Raw genomic sequence first — 21,577 nt, 5'->3', positions numbered from 1 at the left:
AACTCCCGGGACTGTTTTTCCTTCTTTGGGGATTTTTTTTTCTTTTGTCCTCCAGCCGCCTTTTGCCTTAATTGGGAGAAGAGTGAAAAAAAAAATTGGGAAATTTATAGCCAAGCCGGCTTCCCCGTGGAAGTTTTAAATTAAACCCAATTGCTTAAAGACGGCCAAGCAATTTGCGGTGATTTAACGGCGCCGTAAAGAAAGTCATATTTGCTCTCCCAAATGGGCTGTGCGTTGTTTATTTGTCTGGGTGGTTATTTTTCCTTTAAATAATAAGCATAACGGGCGAGGGTTTGCTGTAAACGGAGAAAACCATTAAGAATTTGGAAGAATTTGGATGCAGGTGAACTACAACTCCCGAAAACCAGAGGTCAATTCCTCCCAAAGCTTTCCAATCTATTGGCTTCTCTGTGCCGAGTTTAGTCCAAGTTGATCATTCGTAAGGATTGCAGTGTTTTGTTGGGAGTCGGATCCAAAGCGGGCAAAAGTACTACAAATCCCATTATCCCTGGTCCACCCAAGGTCAAGAATGGGCTTGAATATCTACATACTGCAATGTATATATTTTTATTTATTATTTAGATATTATTATTATTATTATTATTATTATTATTATTATTATTATTATTTAGTTATTATTATTATTATTATTATTATTATTATTATTATTATTTAGATATTATTATCCATGGTCAAGAAGGCCGAATGGGCTTGAATATATACATGCTGCAATGTATATATTTTTATTTATTATTATTTAGATATTATTATTATTATTATTATTATTATTATTATTATTACTATGGGAATCTTCAGTCACGAAGGCACTCGGAGCAGCTTGCCAAATATATATATATATATATATATATATATATATATATATATCTCCATGCATTTTGACTGCTTTTCTCCAAACCCAACAGCCCCACTTCCTTGGACTCGGCGCACGGGGAAAATGTTGCATCCCTGGGCGCATGGGATGACCACATCCCTGCACGGTTGCCATGGGAGCGCCCGTACGCATTGCAAAAACAGAGCTGCAGTTGCCATAGTGCTCTGGTTCATGCGCAGAGTGGCAATGAGGACACATATCGCAAACTTCGTTCATCATCATCATCATCATCATTATCATTATTTTATATTATTATTATTATTATTAGCATTCCATATTATTATTATTATTACTATTATTCCACATTATTATTATTATTATTCCTCCATATTATTATTATTATCACTATTAGTCCACATTACATTATTATTATATTATTCCACATTATATTGTTATTATTATTCCTCTTTGATTAATTTTTCTTATATTATCATGATTTACTCTATGCATATATATACAGTGGATCTGAAGCATACATTATTTTTGAGGTTTGACTTGGGTCCCATCTCGAAGATGATGAAGATAATTCATCATTCCCTGCACCCTCACAGTGATGTTGACCAGCTATATCTGCCTAGAGGATCAGGGGGCAGAGGACTCTTACAAGTCAAACAAGCAGTCAAAGAAGAAGAACATGCCCTGGCAGAAGATGGAAAGCAAAGGGAAGAACCGGCTTTGATTGAAGTCAAAAATCAGAAACTCCTCAAAGCACAGCAGACAAAGAATCAGTACAAGAAAACCGCACTACAAACTAGAGCAGAATCAATAAAAGAAAACTGCACTACAAACTAGAGCTGGCACAAGAAAACATTGCATGGAAAGTTCCTTGACAAAATGGAAGGAAAAGCTGAAAAGGAGAAGACCTGGCTCTGGCTCACGAATGGGACCCTGAAGAAGGAGACAGAAGGCCTGATCCTTGCAGCCCAGGAGCAAGACATCAGGACAAAGGCAATTCAGGCCAAGATCGAAAAATCAGCTGATGACCCAAAATGCAGACTGTGCAAGGAAACCGACGAAACCATTGATCACATCCTCAGCCGCTGTAAGAAAATTGCACAGACAGACTACAAACAGAGACACAACTATGTGGCCCAAATGATTCACTGGAACTTATGCCTCAAGTCCCACCTCCCAGCAGCAAAGAACTGGTGGGATCACAAACCTGCAAAAGTCTTGGAAAATGAGCACACAAAGATACTGTGGGACTTCCGGATCCAGACCAACAAAGTTCTGGAACACAACACACCAGACATCACAGTTGTGGAAAAGAAAAAGGTTTGGATCATGGATGTCGCCATCCCAGGTGACAGTCGCATTGACGAAAAACAACAGGAAAAACTCAGCCGCTCTCAGGACCTCAAGATTGAACTTCAAAGACTCTGGCAGAAACCAGTGCAGGTGGTCCCGGTGGTGATGGGCACACTGGGTGCCGTGCCAAAAGATCTCAGCCGGCATTTGGAAACAATAGCCATCGACAAAATCACGATCTGCAAACTGCAAAAGGCCACCCTACTGGGATCTGGACGCATCATCTGAAAATACATCACACAGTCCTAGACACTTGGGAAGTGTTCGACTTTTGTGATACGAAATCCAGCATGTCTATCTTGTTTGCTGTGTCATAATAATAATAATAATAATAATAATAAAAATCCTACTAAATATAAATGTGGAAACAGAATGAAAGTTACCAATATAGATAAAATCACATTTATTATTATTATTATTGTTGTTGTTGTTATTCTCAGATCCAGGCCCTTTATGAGCCTCTTTCCCCGCCCTTTGGGCGCATTCCCACGTACACTCGACACGTGAACAAAGGGACAAAGCAGAGTCTGCTTTCCTCCAGTTCCCTTTTGTAAAGCGTTTGCCACTTCCCTGTATGCTCACATTCCGCCACCGCTGATTGGCTGAGGCGGAGTCCTCCCCTCCACTGATTGGCTAAGACGCGCTGCAATAGAGCGAACGTTCTATCACGCTCACTCCCGGGGCCTCCATCGGCAGCTCCTTTCTTCGAGGCGTGGTTGAAGCTCTTCCTTTACAAGTTACTTTTTTTTAACGGTAAGTCCCTCGTTACTTTTGAGTTTGGGCTTCACGAGGCGAGAAGGCCCACGATTTCCGCCTTTGTTAGAAAACTGGGGGCAAAAAGAGCAGGAAAGACGATGGGCGTGTCTACACCGTCGATTTAATGCAGTTTGAAACCGCTTGAACCGCTCTGGGTCAACGCTATGGAATCCTAGGCGTTGTAGGGTGAAACGACAGTAAACGACAACTCTCAGGATTCCATAGCAGGCATCAAACTGCATTACAGTGTACAGTGTACGTTATTATTATTATTATTATTATTATTATTATTATTATTATTATTATTATTATTATTATTATTATTATTATGTCACAGCAAACAAGATAGATATGCTGGATTTCGTTTCACAAAATCACAAGTCGAACACTTCCCAAGTGTCTAGGACTGTTTTATTATTATTATTATTATTTTATTATGACACAGCAAACAAGATAGATATGCTGGATATATTATTATTATTATTATTATTATTACTACTACTACTATTATTTAATGATGCCATTGGAGCTTCCTGGGCATCTTTAGTTTGAAACGAGAATATATAGAATATAATCGTAATATAATCACAATATAGTGTAATATTATTTTTATTAACAATAATATATTTATGATTATGTTACTATTATATTTATACAATATTTATATATGTATGATTATGTTGCTATTATATTGTTATACTATTATATTTTTATAATATTATGATATTATTATATTATGCTTATATATGTATGTAAAATTATTTTCCGAATATTATTATAATATTATATTATTATACTTATATATAGTATGTACAATTATGTTGCTATTATATTATAATATTATATTATTACATTATGCTTATTATATATGACATGTATAATTATGTTGCTACTATATTATTATAATATTATTATAATTGGTATTATTATTATTATATTATATTATTGCATTATACTTATTATCTATGGTATGTAGAATTATGTTACTATTATTATAATATTATTATATTATTACATTATACTTATATATGGCATGTAATTATATTGATATTATATTATTACATTATACTTATGTATGGTATGTAGAATTATGTTACTGTTATATTATTATAATATTATAATAGTACTACATTATAATTATTATAATATGGTATGTATTATTATTTTGCTATTATATTGTTATAACACTATTATATTATTACATTATACTTATTATATATGGCATGTATAATTATGTTAGTATAATATTATTATAATAATATTATTATATATGCTATGCATAATTATGCTACTATTATATTATTATAATATTATTATATTATTACATTATATTTAATATATGTGGTATGTATAATTATCTTACTATTATATTATAATAATATTATAGTATTACATTATACTTATATCTTACTATTATATTATTATAATACTATTATATTATTACATTATACTTAATTATACGTGGTATGTATAATTATCTTACTATTATATTATTATAATAGTATTTTAGTATTACATTATACTTATATCTTACTATTATATTATTATAATATTATATTATTACATTATACATATTATGCATGGTATGTATAATTATGTTACTATATTATTATTATTATTATTATTATTGCTATTACTACATTATACTTATATATGATATGTATAATTTTGTTGCTATTATATTATAGTATAGTTACTATATAATATTATTTATAATATATTAATATTAATTATATTTATTATTATTATTATTATTATTATTAATAATAATAATAATAATAATAATAATAATAATAATAATACCCTGGACACTAAGCAGGGCCACCCTGGTTTGGACTCGAATGGGAGACCACCTTGTATCATGCTTTCTCCAGGATATAAACTCATGGCAGCGTCATGGTTTAAATCAATGTTATTTACAATAATATGACTAATGCGTTGCTGGCATGTGGCTGGAAACCAAGCCGAGCCCATGGCAAAGGTCCCACTGGGTTAAAGGTAACTCCGGATGACGACTTGCACTTTGCCCCAGTTTACCTTTCGCTTGAACCTGAAAATGTCTATGAGGCTGGGTGGCCATCTGTCGGGAGGGATCGGATTGTGTCTTCCAGCCTTTGGGGTCAACTCTAGGATTCTATGATCCCATAGCTCTATTTCTCCAGGAACCTGAAAATGTCTATGAGGCTCGATGGCCATCTGTTGGGAGAGCTATAATAACACAATAATAATAATAATAATAATAATAATAATAATAATAATAATAATAATAATAATAATAATATAATGAGGCTGGATGGCCATCTGTTGGGAGGGCTATAATAACAAAATATTATTATTATTATTATTATTATTATTATTATTATTATTAATATAATAATGAGGCTGGATGGCCATCTATTGGGAGGGCTATAATAACAAATTATTATTATTATTATTATTATTATTATTATTATTAATATAATGAGGCTGAATGGCCATCTGTTGGGAGGGCTATAATAACAAATTATTATTATTATTATCATTATTATTATTATTATTATTATTATTATTATTATTATTATTAATATAATGAGGCTGAATGGCCATCTGTTGGGAGGGCTATAATAACAAATTATTATAATTATTATTATTATTAATATAATGAGGCTGGATGGCCATCTGTTGGGAGGGATGGCTATGAGATCGAATGACCATCTGTCGGGAGGGATCGGATTGTGTCTCCCAGCCTTTGGGGTCCACTCTAGGATTCTATTTTTTTATTTCTCCACGAACCTGCAAATGTCTATGAGGCTGAATGGCCATCTGTTGGGAGGGCTATAATAACAAATTAATAATAATAATAATAATAATAATGATAATGATAATAATATAATGAGGCTGGATGGCCATCTGTCAGGAGGGATGGCTATGAGTTTGAATGGCCATCTGTTGGGAGGGATCGGATTGTGTCCCCCTTCCTGTGGGGTCCCTTATAACTCTAGGGTTCTATTTTTCTATAAGCCGTATTTCTCCACAAACCTGCAAATGTCTATGTCTATGGCCAAATGTATATGGCCATCTGTCGGGAAGGATCGGATTGTGTCTTCCTGCCTTTGGGATCCCTTTCAACTCTAGGAATCTAGGATCCCATAGCCCTGTTTCTCCACGAACCTGCAAATGTCTATGAGGCTGGGTGGCCATCTGTTGGGAGGGATCGGATTGTGCCTTGCCGCCTGGCAGAAGGGGGTTGGACTGGATGATCTTTAGGAGCCCCTTCTGACAACCACTTCTTTCTCTCTCTCAGTTGTGCTATGTCTTCGGAGGAGAGTAGTGATGCAAATCCGGCGGCGCCTGAGACCCAAGAGACAGAACAACAGGTATGTTATCCTAATAATAATAATAATAATTTATTACCCACCTCTAGGATGGAAATTATTACAATATACAGCATCTCGATCTCATTCTTTTCTTGGTAGAACGCCATCAGCCGGGTCGCAAACCTTCCGCTGGTGAGCTCCACGTACGACATGGTGTCGTCCGCGTACGCCTCCACCAAGGAGACCCACCCGTCAATCAAGTCCGTCTGTGACGTGGCCGAGAAAGGGGTCATGACCCTGGCAGCCGCGGCAGTGACCGGCGCCCAGCCTCTGCTGACCAAGCTGGAGCCTCAGAGTGAGTTTTCAACATTGCGGGAAATGATAGGAGGCATTTTTGTATAATAAGCATTGCGTAATCACGATAGAAAGTATAGGGAGCATTATTGCGTTGCGTAATCACGATAGAAAGTATAGGGAGCATTATTGTCTTGCGTAATCTCGATAGAAAGTATAGGGAGCATTATTGTGTTGCATAATCCCAATGGAAAGTATAGGGAGCATTATTGTCTTGCGTAATCTCGATAGAAAGTGTAGGGAGCATTATTGCGTTGTGTAATCACGATAGAAAGTATAGGGAGCATTATTGTGTTGCATAATCCCAATGGAAAGTATAGGGAGCATTATTGTCTTGCGTAATCTCGATAGAAAGTAAAGGGAGCATTATTGCGTTGCATAATCCCAATGGAAAGTATAGGGAGCATTATTGTCTTGCGTAATCTCGATAGAAAGTATAGGGAGCATTATTGTGTTGCGTAATTTGGATAGAAAGTATAGGGAGCATTATTGTGTTGCGTAATCCCGATGGAAAGTATAGGGAGCATTATTGTCTTGCGTAATCTCGATAGTAAGTGTAGGGAGCATTATTGCGTTGTGTAATCACGATAGAAAGTATAGGGAGCATTATTGCGTTGTGTAATCAGATTGGAAAGTATAGGGAGCATTATTGTCTTGCGTAATCTCGATAGAAAGTATAGGGAGCATTATTGTGTTGCGTAATTTGGATAGAAAGTATAGGGAGCATTATTGTGTTGCGTAATCCCGATGGAAAGTATAGGGAGCATTATTGTCTTGCGTAATCTCGATAGTAAGTGTAGGGAGCATTATTGCGTTGTGTAATCACGATAGAAAGTATAGGGAGCATTATTGCGTTGTGTAATCAGATTGGAAAGTATAGGGAGCATTATTGCGTTGCGTAATCTCGATAGAAAGTATAGGGAGCATTATTGCGTTGCGTAATCTCGATAGAAAGTATAGGGAGCATTATTGTCTTGCGTAATCTCGATAGAAAGTATAGGGAGCATTATCGTGTTGCATAATCCCGATGGAAAGTATAGGGAGCATTATCGTGTTGCGTAATCCCGATGAAAAGTATAGGGAGCATTATTGTCTTGCGTAATCTCGATAGTAAGTGTAGGGAGCATTATTGCGTTGTGTAATCACGATAGAAAGTATAGGGAGCATTATTGCGTTGTGTAATCAGGTTGGAAAGTATAGGGAGCATTATTGCATTGCGTAATCTCGATAGAAAGTATAGGGAGCATTATTGTCTTGCGTAATCTCGATAGAAAGTATAGGGAGCATTATCGTGTTGCATAATCCCGATGGAAAGTATAGGGAGCATTATCGTGTTGCGTAATCTCGATAGAAAGTATAGCTAGCATTATTGTGTTGCATAATCCCGATGGAAAGTATAGGGAGCATTATCGCGTTGTGTAATCAGGTTGGAAAGTATAGGGAGCACTATCGCAATGCGTAATCATGATGGAAAGTATAGGGAGCACTATCGCGATTAGTAATCACGATGGAAAGTATAAGGAGCACTATTGTGTTACGTAATCACGATGGAAAGTATAAGGAGCACTATCATGTTACGTAATCACGATGGAAAGTATAGGGAGCACTATCGCATTACGTAATCACGATGGAAAGTATAAGGAGCACTATCGTGTTACGTAATCACGATGGGAAGTATAAGGAGCACTATCATGTTACGTAATCACGATGGAAAGTATAGGGAGCACTATCGCATTACGTAATCACGATACAAAGTATAGGGAGCACTATCGCGATGTGTAATCACGATGGAAAGTATAAGGAGCACTATCGCATTACGTAATCATGATAGAAAGTATAAGGAGCACTATTGCGTTACGTAATCACAATAGAAAGTATAAGGAGCACTATCGCTTTGCTTAATCACGATGGAAAGTATAAGGAGCACTATCGCGATGCGTATTCATGATGGAAAGTATAGGGAGCACTATCGCGATGCGTATTCATGATGGAAAGTATAAGGAGCACTATCGCGATGCGTATTCATGATGGAAAGTATAAGGAGCACTATCGCGATGCGTATTCATGATGGAAAGTATAGGGAGCACTATCGCGATGCGTATTCATGATGGAAAGTATAAGGAGCACTATCGCGATGCGTATTCATGATGGAAAGTATAAGGAGCACTATCGCGATGCGTATTCATGATGGAAAGTATAGGGAGCACTATCGCGATTAGTAATCACGATGGAAAGTATAAGGAGCACTATTGTGTTACGTAATCACGATGGAAAGTATAAGGAGCACTATCATGTTACGTAATCACGATGGAAAGTATAGGGAGCATTATTGTGTTGCGTAATCTCGATAGAAAGTATAGGGAGCACTATCGCATTACGTAATCACGATGGAAAGTATAAGGAGCACTATCGTGTTACGTAATCACGATGGGAAGTATAAGGAGCACTATCATGTTACGTAATCACGATGGAAAGTATAGGGAGCACTATCGCATTACGTAATCACGATACAAAGTATAGGGAGCACTATCGCGATGTGTAATCACGATGGAAAGTATAAGGAGCACTATCGCATTACGTAATCATGATAGAAAGTATAAGGAGCACTATTGCGTTACGTAATCACAATAGAAAGTATAAGGAGCACTATCGCTTTGCTTAATCACGATGGAAAGTATAAGGAGCACTATCGCGATGCGTATTCATGATGGAAAGTATAGGGAGCACTATCGCGATGCGTATTCATGATGGAAAGTATAAGGAGCACTATCGCGATGCGTATTCATGATGGAAAGTATAAGGAGCACTATCGCGATGCGTATTCATGATGGAAAGTATAGGGAGCACTATCGCGTTACGTAATCACGGTAGAAAGTATAGGGAGCACTATCGCGTTGCGTAATCTTGATAGAAAGTATAGGGAGCACTATCGCATTGTGTTATCACGATGGAATGTATAGGGAGCGCTCAGTGTGGGTCACATTCTGTTGCACCCAACACAATTTCTTTTTGTTTCCCCAGTTGCGACGGCCAACGAATACGCCTGCAAAGGGCTGGACAAGTTGGAGGAAAAGCTGCCCATTTTGCAGCAGCCGTCTGAAAAGGTTCATAATCCATCATTGTGTGAGTCTAAACCTGGTTAACAAAGTAGCTCGTGGTCATGACAGTTGTTCCTCCTCTTCCTGGTTTCCCAGGTGGTGGCTGACACCAAGGAACTGGTCTCCACCAAAGTGACCGGAGCCCAGGGCCTTGTCTCCAGCACCGTCAACGGCACCAAGGACGTGGTGAGCGGGGCGGTCGGCCTGGCCAAGGGCGCGGTGCAAGGCAGTGTGGAGGTGGCCCGCTCCGTGGTGGCCGGCGGCGTGAGCACCGTCTTGGGGTCCAGAGTGGGCCAGATGGTGGCCACCGGCGTGGGTGTCCTCCTGGGCAAGTCCGAAGAGCTGGTGGATCATTACCTCCCTATGACCGATCAAGAACTGGGTGGGTACGCCTTGTCTTGGCTTGTCTCTTTCCTAAAACAATATGACCTTCAGATGATGATGTTTACCGTGTTTCCCCAAAAATAAGACAATGTCTTATATTAATTTTTGCTCCCAAAAATGCGCTAGGTCTTATTTTCAGATGATGTCTTACTTTTCCATGAAGAAGAATTCACATTAATTGTTGAACAAAAAAATGAACATTTATTATATACTGTACAGTAGTTGTCATCAGAAACCAGCATAACCAGACAAACTGAATCTTATCAAGAATTTTTTGTTACTACCATTATTTCCATGTACAACAATCTATAGTACGTGCATTTACAGATCCTGCATGCTCTGGTGTTCTGTTCGGCAGGCATGCTTCCAAACAAAAACTTTGCTAGGTCTTACTTTCGGGGGAGGCCTTATATTTAGCAATTCAGAAAAACCTCTACTAGGTCTTATTTTCTGAGGATGTCTTATTTTCGGGGAAACAGGGTAGTAGGCATGTCCGATCGATGAACAAAATGTTTCAATTCTTGTTTCTAAAGTAGGGGATGCTGGCGCTTCGATATAGAAAGTATTTCCGATTTTTTCACCCAAAAATTTCGGATATTTCCGAAAATTCGTAATGATTCTAAATGTTTCTAAAATGGCAGATGCGCATGCGCAATCGCTACACAACAGGCTTGTATGGCAATCTTCCATGTGGACGCAGAGGACGTTAGCCCCCACCTTTGCGTCCATCGTGGAAGCTTCTGATTGGTCGGGGAGCGGCAGCCATGTTAGGCTGCGCTAAGCTCCCATTCAAGGTAGGTTGCAGAAACAAAAAAATATTTTATATATTTTTTAAAAAATTGGGGGAAAAAAATTAACGAAACATTAAGAGACAATTAGAGAATGGGCCAACAATGGTTCGAATTACATTGCTGGTTGCGCTGTGAGACAACGTCTCGGAATGCATATCAAAAAGCGAGAACAATCCGAAATAATTCCGATATACAATTCAAAACGATTTTTTGGACATGTCTAATGTTTAGTCAGAATTCTTGATCAGCTGCTTCATTACATAGGCTTTCTTGGCCCCGTCTCTTACAAAGCAGCCACTGCAAGTGACAGGAATCTGTTTACCCACTGACTCACATTTCCATCCCCTTCCCATGACAATCAGAACCAGGATCCCTCTTGCAATTACTACTCACACTGCAGGTTGCTGGTAAGAGAGAATGCAAACATTAGTATGTTGCATAAAGCAACAGCCACTGCAAGCAACAGGGGTCTGTTTCCCCACTGATCAGAACCCATAAGACTCCTCTTCTAATTTCCAATGTAACAATCAGAATCAGGATCCTTCCTGCACTTACCCCTCAATGCAAAGATCAGTTGGTTGCACGAAGCAGCAGCCACTGCAAGCAACAGGGCTCTGTTCGGCAGATTGAGGCCCATAACATTCACGCTTCCATCCCCTTCCTAGTAGCAATCGCTTAATGTAACAATCAGAACCAGGATCCCCCTTTCAGTTACTCCCCACACTGCAGATTGCTGGTAAGAGAGAATGCAAACATTAGTGTGTAGCAGCCACTGCAAGTGACAGGAGTCTGTTCTCCTGCTGATGGAGGCCCATAACATTCACATTTCCATCCCCTTCCCATCTGCAATCAGAACCCATAAGACTCCTCTTCCACTCGCCAATGTAACAATCAGAACCAGGATCCCTCTTGAACTTACTCCTCAGTCCAAACATTAGATGGTTGTACGAAGCAGCAGCCACAGCAAGCAACAGGGGTCTGTTCTGCTGATCAAGGCCCATAACATTCACATTTCCATCTCCTTCCCATCTGCAATCAGAACCCATAAGTCTCCTCTTCCACTCGCCAATGTAACTATCAGAACCAGAATCCCTCTTGCAATTACTCCTCAATGTAACATCAGTCGGTGGCACGAAGCAGCAGCCACTGCAAGCGACTGGGGTCTGTTCTGCTGATCGAGGTATTTATACTACACGCCCCAAACCCTCTTGGGACAATGTGTTTAGGAGTGTTAGGCTGCAGCGTCAGGTCAACCCAAGGGTTGGGTTTCCCGTAGTAAGTGCGTGCTCGCTTCTCCCTTGCCTCCTAGCCGCGCTGGCCACGTCCGTGGAGGGCTTTGAGATGGCCACCGTGGAGCAGCAGAAGGAGCAGCGGAGCTACTTTGTGCGCCTGGGCTCCCTCTCGGCCAAGCTGCGCCACCGCGCCTATGCGCACTCCTTGGCCAAGCTGCGGGAGGCCAAACTGGGCACCCAGGACGCCCTGGCCAAGCTCCACCAGACCCTCGAACTGGTAAGAACGGGAGATATCCCGGGCGAGAGGGGAGACGGTGTCCCTCCCTTTCCCTCCTACCCCTTGTGTCCCTTTCCGCCAGATGGAACACGCCAAACTGGGGGCGGATCGGAAACTGGAAGGCGGTCAGGAGGAGCCGCACCAGATGGATCTGGGGTCAGACCAGAAGCAAACTGGGAGTGAAGAGCAGGCGGAGCCCTCGGCCCAGCCGGAGGTACCTCGACTTGTCGGTGTTTGAGTTAATTGAGACACATCCACCTTCCCGTCTCAATTCCTCTCCTTTGGCGGTCGAGCAATCTGCGTAGTCGCACAAACATAAATCCAGACTCTCTGTTTTCAGCCGAACACAGCGGCTCTTATCTTTATTGCATCAGTTAACAACTACAGAATATACACAGAACAGCCGGAGCGGAGCATATACACCTCCGATTCTTATGTTTATTGAGTCAGTTAAAAGGTATATACACAGCACAGCCGGAGCAGAGCATATACACGTCCGGCTCTTATGTTTATTGAGTCAGTTAACAACTATATACACAGCACAGCCGGAGCGGAGCAATAGTAGTAGTAGTAGTAGTAGTAATATCCCTAAACATTGAGATCAGGGCCTTCAGGAGAGTCCATATTAACAACAACATCAATAATAATATCCCACTTTTATGTAGCTACCATCATCCCCAGATAGCAGGGAAGATGATAGTAGTAGTAGTAGTAGTAGTAGTAGTAGAAATAATATCCCTAAACATTGAGATCAGGGCCTTCAGGAGAGTCAATAATAATAATAATAATATATCCCACTTTTATGTAGCTCCCATCATCCCCAGGTAGCAGGGAAGATGATAATAGCAATAGTAGTAGTAGTAGTAGTAGTAGTAATATCCCTAAACATTGAGATCAGGGCCTCCAGGAGGGTCAATAATAATAATAATAATAATAATAATAATAATAATAATAATAATAATAATAATATATCCCACTTTTATGTAGCTCTCCATCATCCCCAGGTAGCAGGGAAGATAGTGACAGTAGTAGTAGTAGTAGTAGTAATAATAATATCCCACTTTCATGTAGCTCCCATCAACCCCAGGTAGCAGGGGTTGATAATAGCAATAGTAGTAGTAGTAATAGTAGTAGCAATATCCCTAAACATTGAGATCAGGGCCTTCAGGAGAGTCCATAATAATTATAATTATAATAATATATCCCACTTTTATGTAGCTCCCATCATCCCTAGGTAGCAAGGAAGATGATAATAGTAGTAGTAATGATAATAATAATAATAATAATCCTAAACACTGAGTCCTATTTCCCACCTCTCGTGTCTCGCAGGTCGAGTCCCGGACCCTCGCCACCTTCCGCAACTTGACCCAGCAGCTCCACCAGTCCTGCTCCACCCTGGCGGCCCGGGTCCAGGGCCTCCCCTCCGGCGTCCAGGACAAGGTCCGGCTCCTCCGCAGCACCGTGGAGGACCTCCAGGCCTCCTTCTCGGGGGCCCGCTCCTTTCAAGAGGTGCCCGCCGCCCTACTGACCCGCAGCCGCGAGCGCATCGCCGGGGCCCGGGGCTCCCTCGAGGAGATGGTTGAGTACGTGGCCCAGAACGTGCCTTTGCCGTGGGTGGTGGGGCCCTTCGCCCCCCGCCTGGTGGAGCTCCCGGACGCCCCCCAGACTCAGGAAGAACCCACCGAAAAGACTGAGCAGAAAGCCGAACTGTAGGCTGTTGGGAAGAGATGACGATCACAACATCTTTGGGAGCTCTCCGAGGTGCTGAATCCCGTCCCCCAGCTCCTTTCTGCACCTTGGAGAGCTCCTCTGCTTCCCAACCGGGGGCAAATTTCAACTGGAAAGATCACTATTTTCCGTTAAAGAGATGGGGATTTCAGCTGAACACAGCGGCTCTTATCTTTATTGAGTCAGTTAACAACTATATACACAGCACAGGCGGAGCGGAGCATATACACGTCTGGCTCGATTGATGGCAACAAGCGAAGTACCTTATCTCTGAACATGTCACAGCTGGAAGGAACACCAAAGGCCTTCCCCATTTTGCCAGGCAGAAAGACACCATCCGACCCCTCCCGACAGATGTCCGTCCGACCCCACAAGGCACTAATTGGCTCTCCAAAGGATTGAATCTCTTCCTTAAGTCCTTTCAGCACCTTGGAGAGCTCCTCTGCTTCCCAAATAGGGGCAAATGTCAACTGGAAATATCACTATTTTCCGTTAAAGAGATGGGGATTTCAGCCGAACACAGCGGCTCTTATCTTTATTGAGTCATTTAATGACTATATCAACAACAACAATTCTTTATTGATTAGTCATTTTTGACCATATCAAAACATGTAAATGTAAAACATACATAGGCTCTCCAAGGGACTGAATCCCTTCCTTAAGTCCTTTCAGCACCTCTTCTTCCCAGCGGGGCCCTACTTGCAATTGGGTGTGCCATGTTTTCATGTAAAAAAAAGAGAGATGGGAATCGTAACATCTTCGGGAGCTCTCCAAGTGCTGGATCCGTACTCCTTGCTTTGTTCAACTTCTTGGAGAGTTCCTCCGTTGCCTAAATAGGGCCGTCGTTCAACCTGGAAAGTGTCTGGGAACTCAGCGTCTTTAGGTGAGCTCTCCAAGGTGCTGAATCCCTTACCAGGCTCTTTTCAGCACCTTGGAGAGTTCCCCGGCTTCCCAGTGGGGTCCAACTTGCAACTGGATGTGCCACGATTTACTTGTAAACAAAAGAAAGAAGGCGATCTCAACAGCTTTGGTTACTCTCCATAGTTCTTGATCCTTTCCTAGCTCCTTTCAGGACCTTGGAGAGTTCCTCGGCTTCCCAACGGGAACCAACTTGCAACTGGATGTGCCATGATTAATTACTAGTAAACAAAAGAAGGCGATCTCATCAGCTTTGGTTGCTCTCCAAGGTTCTGGATCCTTTCCTAGCTCCTTTCAGAACCTTGGAGAGCTCCTCGGCTTCCCAACGGGCTCCAACTTGCAACTGGATGTGCCACGATTTACTTGTAAACAAAAGAAAGAAGGCGATCTCAACAGCTTTGGTTGCTCTCCATGGTTCTGGATCCTTTCCTAGCTCCTTTCAGCACCTTGGAGAGAGTTCTTCTGCTTCCTAGCTAGGTTTCCAGCTCCCTTTCAACCGGAAACAAAACCTGGAACGGATTCCTTGCTCCCACTAACATGGAACGAAAGTGTCAACACTGGTCTTTTGGTGCGATTCTCGGATTCCTGATGGTCTCGGGATGATATCTGTCAGATGTGGATGATGGATGTGAGGCGGGTATATTGAGACACTTACAGCCTCCTGTCTCAATTCTCCCCTCAGCATCTGCCTAGTAGCACGAACAAATGAGACTGCATAGCTGTCTGCCAATCCCAACGGTCATTAGTCTTTATTTACAGCTATGTACACAAATAGAAGCCAGAGCTGCTCAGACACATGTTTCTCCAACAGCAACAATGAGTTAAACATTTCACTATTTTGACCATAACCTTGACAATATCCATGTGCCTTGAATGGAATCTCTGCCGTTGCCTTCCTTTGATCTGCATGTGGACACGTCGTTTGCCTTGACGTGGTTTGTGCTTTCGAAAAACGCCGGAAAATGGTCCCTCCAAATGCATCCCAATGTCGTTTTTGAAGCATGTTTACTTCCTTTGATCGCATGCAACTCATAAGGACTCTATTGGTTTTTTTAGAATGTAGAAAAATATAATTTCCTGGTATGATTCTTGAATGGGATTTTCTTCTAATGACACTAATCTTCGTCGAACGGAGAACTTTGTTATGCTTATTAAGTGCCACTAATATTTTTATTTTTATTAATTTTTTAAAATTATTGGAGCCCCCGGTAGTGCAACGGGTTGAACCGCTGAGCTGTTGAACTTGTGGTTGGGCAGTTCGAATCCGGTGAGCTCCCACTGTTAGCCCCAGCTTGTGCCAACCTAGCAGTTCGAAAACATGCAAGTGTGAGTAGATCAATAGGTACCGCTTCAGCGGGAAGGTTTGGCCTAATATTCTTATTTTTCAGCCTTGAAAGAAATGTCTTCGGTATTGAATCCAGAGGCCTTTATAGATTGTAGAATGATGATTTTGGTAGTATCTTATTTTTAAATAATAAAAAATATTCTTGTGCAATGACTGTTTATGAACACTAGGGTGCGCTTTATTTATTTGTTTGGCTTTTAAAAACAATTTAAGTAGCTTATCTCTATACAAATAATAATAATAATAAATAGTAAACAGAGGCAGGGTGGCTATCTGTTGAGAGGGTTTGGTTTGTGTCTTCCTGCTGGGCAGAAGGGAATTGGACTAGAAAGCCATAAGGATCTCTTTCAACTCTAATAGTATTACTCGTATAATAGAAATATTATAATATAATGATAGTAAAAGTATTAATAATAAGTATAATATAATAATAGCATTACTTGTATAATAGAAATATTATAATATAATGATAGTAAAGATATTAATAATAAATATAATAGTATTACTTGTATAATAGAAATATTATCTATATATATAAATGAGTGATGGCATCACGGCAACCCACAAAACAACAAAACTACAGGCCTCCCAACCTCGAAATTTGACAACACAACCCATCATCCACGGCTCCAGTGAGATACAACAAAAAGAAACGAAAAATAAAGTCCTAATTAGAGGGAGAGCAATAATTGTTTTTATCCAATTGCTGCCAGTTTAGAGGGCTAATTCTCTGCCCACTTTGTCTCCTAGCAACCAACTCAGCCAAGGGACAGCCAGGGTTCAGTTAGGGGACAGGCAGACCTAGGCCTCACTTAGGCCTCTTCCACAGATTATCTAATTTGCACTGGATTATATGGCAGTGTAGACTCAAGGCCCTTCCACACAGCTATATAACCCATTTATAATCTTATATTATCTGCTTTGCACTGGATTATCTTGAATCCACACTGCCATATAATCCACTTCAGTGTGCATTTTATACAGCTGTGAAGAAGGGGCCTCATATAATCCAGTTCTGAGCAGATAATATAAGATTATCAATATACAGTAGAGTCTCACTTATCCAACATAAACAGGCCGGCAGGATAAGTGAATATGTTGGATAATAAGAAGGGATTCAGGAAAAGCTGATTAAACATCAAATTAGGTAATCGTTATACAAATTAAGCACCAAAACATCATATTATACAACAAATTTCACAGAAAAAGTAGTTCAATGCTCAGTAATGCTATGTTGTAATTACAGTAGAGTCTCACTTATCCAACACTCGCTTATCCAATATTCTGGATTATCATTAGTAAATGTTTTCAATATATCGTGATATTTTGGTGCTAAATTCATAAATACATTACTACGTAGCATTACTGTGTATTGAACTACTTTTTCTGCCAAATTTGTTGTCTAACATGATGTTTTGGTGCTTCATTTGTAAAATCATAACCTAATTTGATGTTTAATAGGCTTTTCCTTAATGCCTCCTTATTATCCAACATACTCGCTTATCCAACATTCTGCCGGCCCATTTATGTTGGATAAGTAAGACTCTACTGTACTGTATTTACAAATTTACCACTAAAATATCACAATGAATTTAAAGCACTGATGAAAAGGCAGACTGCGTTGGATAATCCAGAACATTGTATAAGCGAATGTTGGATAAGTGAGATTCTACTTTAATATGAAATAATTACTGGGATAGAATAATGCAGAATAATATAGTCTCTAAAACCAGGACAGTACATAAAACCCAACAGTCTGAAAGCAGGGAAATTGGAAATTCCACAAAGGAAACAATCAGGGCCAGCTAACACCTCCCAAGAAAGGATTCTTCCAGAAAGGAAGCTGAGAAGGGAGTGAACCACTGTGTATTACCAAAGTCATTATTATTACTATCATTACTATTATTATTATTATTATTATTATTATTATTGTGTTGCGGTCAACCGTGAAAATGAATACAATCTGGCTCCAAGTATTCAAAAACACTAAAATCAGAATATATAAAAATTAATGTGGTAGAATAAAACAGAACAATACAATCTCTAAAATCAGAACACTAAATAAAGAACAACACTCTGAAAACAGGGGAATTCCACACAGGAAACAATCAGGGCCAGCTAACACCTCCCAACAAAAAAATTCACTCAGGGAGGAAACAACCAGACTTTAAATCTACAAGGCCATTACATGCTAATCATTTTTCCTAATTGCAGCATTCATACTTGCCTCCAACAGACAAAAAAAAAACAATCAGAAATATTGTATATTCACAATCTTTAGGAAATAATATCCCCTGATGGCGCAGCGTGTTAAAGCGCTGAGCTGCTGAACTTCTGGACCAAAAGGCCGCAAGTTTGAATTGGGGGAGCGGAGAGAGCTCCCACTGTTAGCCCCAGCTTCTGCCAACCCAGAAGTTCAAAAACATAATAGTACTACTTGTATAATAGAAATATTATAATATAATATAATGATAGTAAAAGTATTAATAATAATATAATAGTATTACTCCTATAATAGAAATATTATAATGATAGTAAAAGTATTATTAATAAATATAATAGTACTCATGTAATAGAAATATTATATTATAATATAATGATAGTAAAGGTATTAATAATATAATAGTATTACTCCTATAATAGAAATATTATAATGATAGTAAAAGTATGAATAATAAGTTAATATAATAGTATTACTCGTGTAATAGAAACATGTTATAATGATAGTAAAAGTATTAATAATAATATAATATTATTACTTGTATAATAGAAATATGATAATGATAGTAAAAGTATTAATAAGTATAATATAATATTACTTGTATTATATTATATTACATTATAATGATAGTAAAAGTAATAATAAGTATAATATAATAGTATTACTTGTGTAATAGAAATATATTATATTATAATGATAGTAAAAGTATTAATTATAAGTATAATATAATAGTATTACTCTTTTAATAGAAATATTATATTATAATGATAGTAAAAGTATTAATAATATAATAGTATTACTCGAAGAATAGAAATATATTATAATAAAAGTAATAATAAGTATAATAGTATTACTTGTATAATAGAAATATTATATTATAATAATAGTATTAATAATGTATATTAGTATTACTCGTATAATAGAAATATTATATTATAATAAAAGTATTAATAATAAGTATAATGTAATAATATAATAGTATTATAATAATGTAGTAGTAACATAATTAAAAAGATAATATAATAATAATAAAATAATATAATAATAAAAAATAATATAATAGTAACATAATTATACATGCCATATATAATAAGTTTCCCAGGGTTAACTTGGCCTGATGTGAGTTGCAGTTCACCCACAACCTTATGTGTTTCGTACAATTAAAACACTGACTTTTTCAAATACTGGGACGCCGCAAAGTCTCGCCAAACCGCATCAAATTGAGAATGTAGACACACCCTGTTGCCTTGAGGCTGAACAATGGAAGCTTACTCAGGGAGATTCACAGTTTACTAAGAGTTTACTAAGGGTCATCCATATCCACGGCTATTGGCTCATCCATCACATGGCAGCATTGTGTTGACCCTCCGGGTGCATGACTCGAACCCATTATTATTATTATTATTATTATTATTATTATTATTATTATTATTATTATTATTATTATTATTATTATTTAATATTGGTAATAGTAATAATAATAATTAAATAATATTAGTAATAATAATAATAATAATTAAATAATAATAATATATTATTGTTAATATTATTATTATTACTACTAATATTATTATTTACTGGAGCCGAACATGAGCCAAGAATGTGACGCAGCAACGCAAAAGCCCAATGCGATCCTAGGCTAAACTTCGTACATTATTATATTTATTTATACCCCATTTTATCCCTCCCGAAAAAGACTCAAAGCTGCAAAGGAAAGGGACCTAAGAGTCTTACTGGAGCCAAACATGAGCCAAGAATGTGATGCATCAGTGCAAAAGCCCAATGCGATCCTAGGCTAAAGTTCGAGCATTTGGTTTGAAAAACATCCAAGCGAAAGGGAAATAGTAGCTGGGTTGCTGTGAGTTTTCCGGGCTGTCTGGCTGTGTTCTGGAAGCATTATCTCCTGACATTTCGCCCACATCTGTGGCAGGCATCCTCAGAAGTTGTGAGATCTGTTGGAAACGAGGCAAGTGGGGTTTATATATATATCCAGGGTGGGAGAAAGAACTCTTGTCTGCTGGAGGCAAGTGGGAATGTTGCCTTGATGAGCATCGAATAGCCTTGCAGCTTCAAAGCATGGCTGTTTCCTGCCTGGGGGAATCATATTATATTGGAGAACACAGAAATGCTGGACCACGCTAACAACCACCACGTCAGGTGACACAGAGAAGACATCAAAATCCACAAGCAGGAAACCATGAAAATAAACAAATATATTTAAAGATAGTATATTAAATATTATTCATATTAAGTATTAAACATATTTTAAATAGTATATTAAATATTATTCATATTAAATATTAAACAAATATTTTAATAAATATTATATTAAATATTATTACTATTACATATTTTAAAAATATTTTTTTAAAAAAATATTTAAAAGTAAATAAAGAACCAGACAGGAAACAATCAGGGCCAGCTAACACTTCCCAACAAAGGATTCCCCCCCCCCAGGCAGGAAGCAGCCAGGCTTTGTAGCTGCAATGCTATGGAATGCTAATTAAAAGTAAATAAAGAACAACACTCAGAAATAGGGGAAATCCAGACAGGAAACAATCAGGGCCAGCTAACACTTCCCAATAAAGGATTCCCCCCCCCAGGCAGGAAGCAGCCAGGCTTTGTAGCTGCAATGCTATGGAATGCTAATTAAAAGTAAATAAAGAACAACACTCAGAAAATAGGGGAAATCCAGACAGGAAACAATCAGGGCCAGCTAACACTTCCCAATAAAGGATTCCCCCCCCCAGGCAGGAAGCAGCCAGGCTTTGTAGCTGCAATGCTATGGAATGCTAATTAAAAGTAAATAAAGAACAACACTCAGAAAATAGGGGAATTTCAGACAGGAAACAATCAGGGCCAGCTAACACTTCCCAAGAAAGGATTCCACCCCCCCCCCCCAGGCAGGAAGCAGCCAGGCTTTGTAGCTGCAATGCTATGGAATGCTAATTAAAAGTAAATAAAGAACAACACTCAG

General features: G+C 38.8%; 1 protein-coding gene across 2 annotated transcripts; it reads left to right on the top strand.

Moving 5' to 3' along the window:
* Positions 1-2,801: 2,801 nt before the first annotated feature.
* On the top strand, positions 2,802-16,543 carry plin5 (perilipin 5). 2 transcript variants are annotated; one of them, XM_008122796.3, is made up of 8 exons: positions 2,803-2,953; positions 6,240-6,312; positions 6,412-6,607; positions 9,628-9,710; positions 9,801-10,086; positions 12,189-12,388; positions 12,471-12,602; positions 13,718-16,543. In XM_008122796.3, exons 2-8 carry the CDS (start codon positions 6,247-6,249, stop codon positions 14,099-14,101), a joined length of 1,347 nt encoding a protein of 448 aa, XP_008121003.2. In that variant the 5' UTR covers positions 2,803-2,953; positions 6,240-6,246; the 3' UTR covers positions 14,102-16,543. The 2 variants fall into 2 exon arrangements, with proteins under 2 accessions (XP_008121004.2, XP_008121003.2); XM_008122797.3 differs by lacking the exon at positions 12,471-12,602 and having other exon boundaries at positions 2,802-2,953.
* Positions 16,544-21,577: the final 5,034 nt, after the last annotated feature.

The sequence above is a fragment of the Anolis carolinensis genome, unplaced genomic scaffold, assembly GCF_035594765.1.
Source record: "Anolis carolinensis isolate JA03-04 unplaced genomic scaffold, rAnoCar3.1.pri scaffold_7, whole genome shotgun sequence".
Taxonomy (NCBI): Eukaryota; Metazoa; Chordata; class Lepidosauria; order Squamata; family Dactyloidae; genus Anolis; species Anolis carolinensis.
Note: the sequence above shows the minus strand (reverse complement) of the source record. Positions and strands in the feature narration are given on the sequence as shown.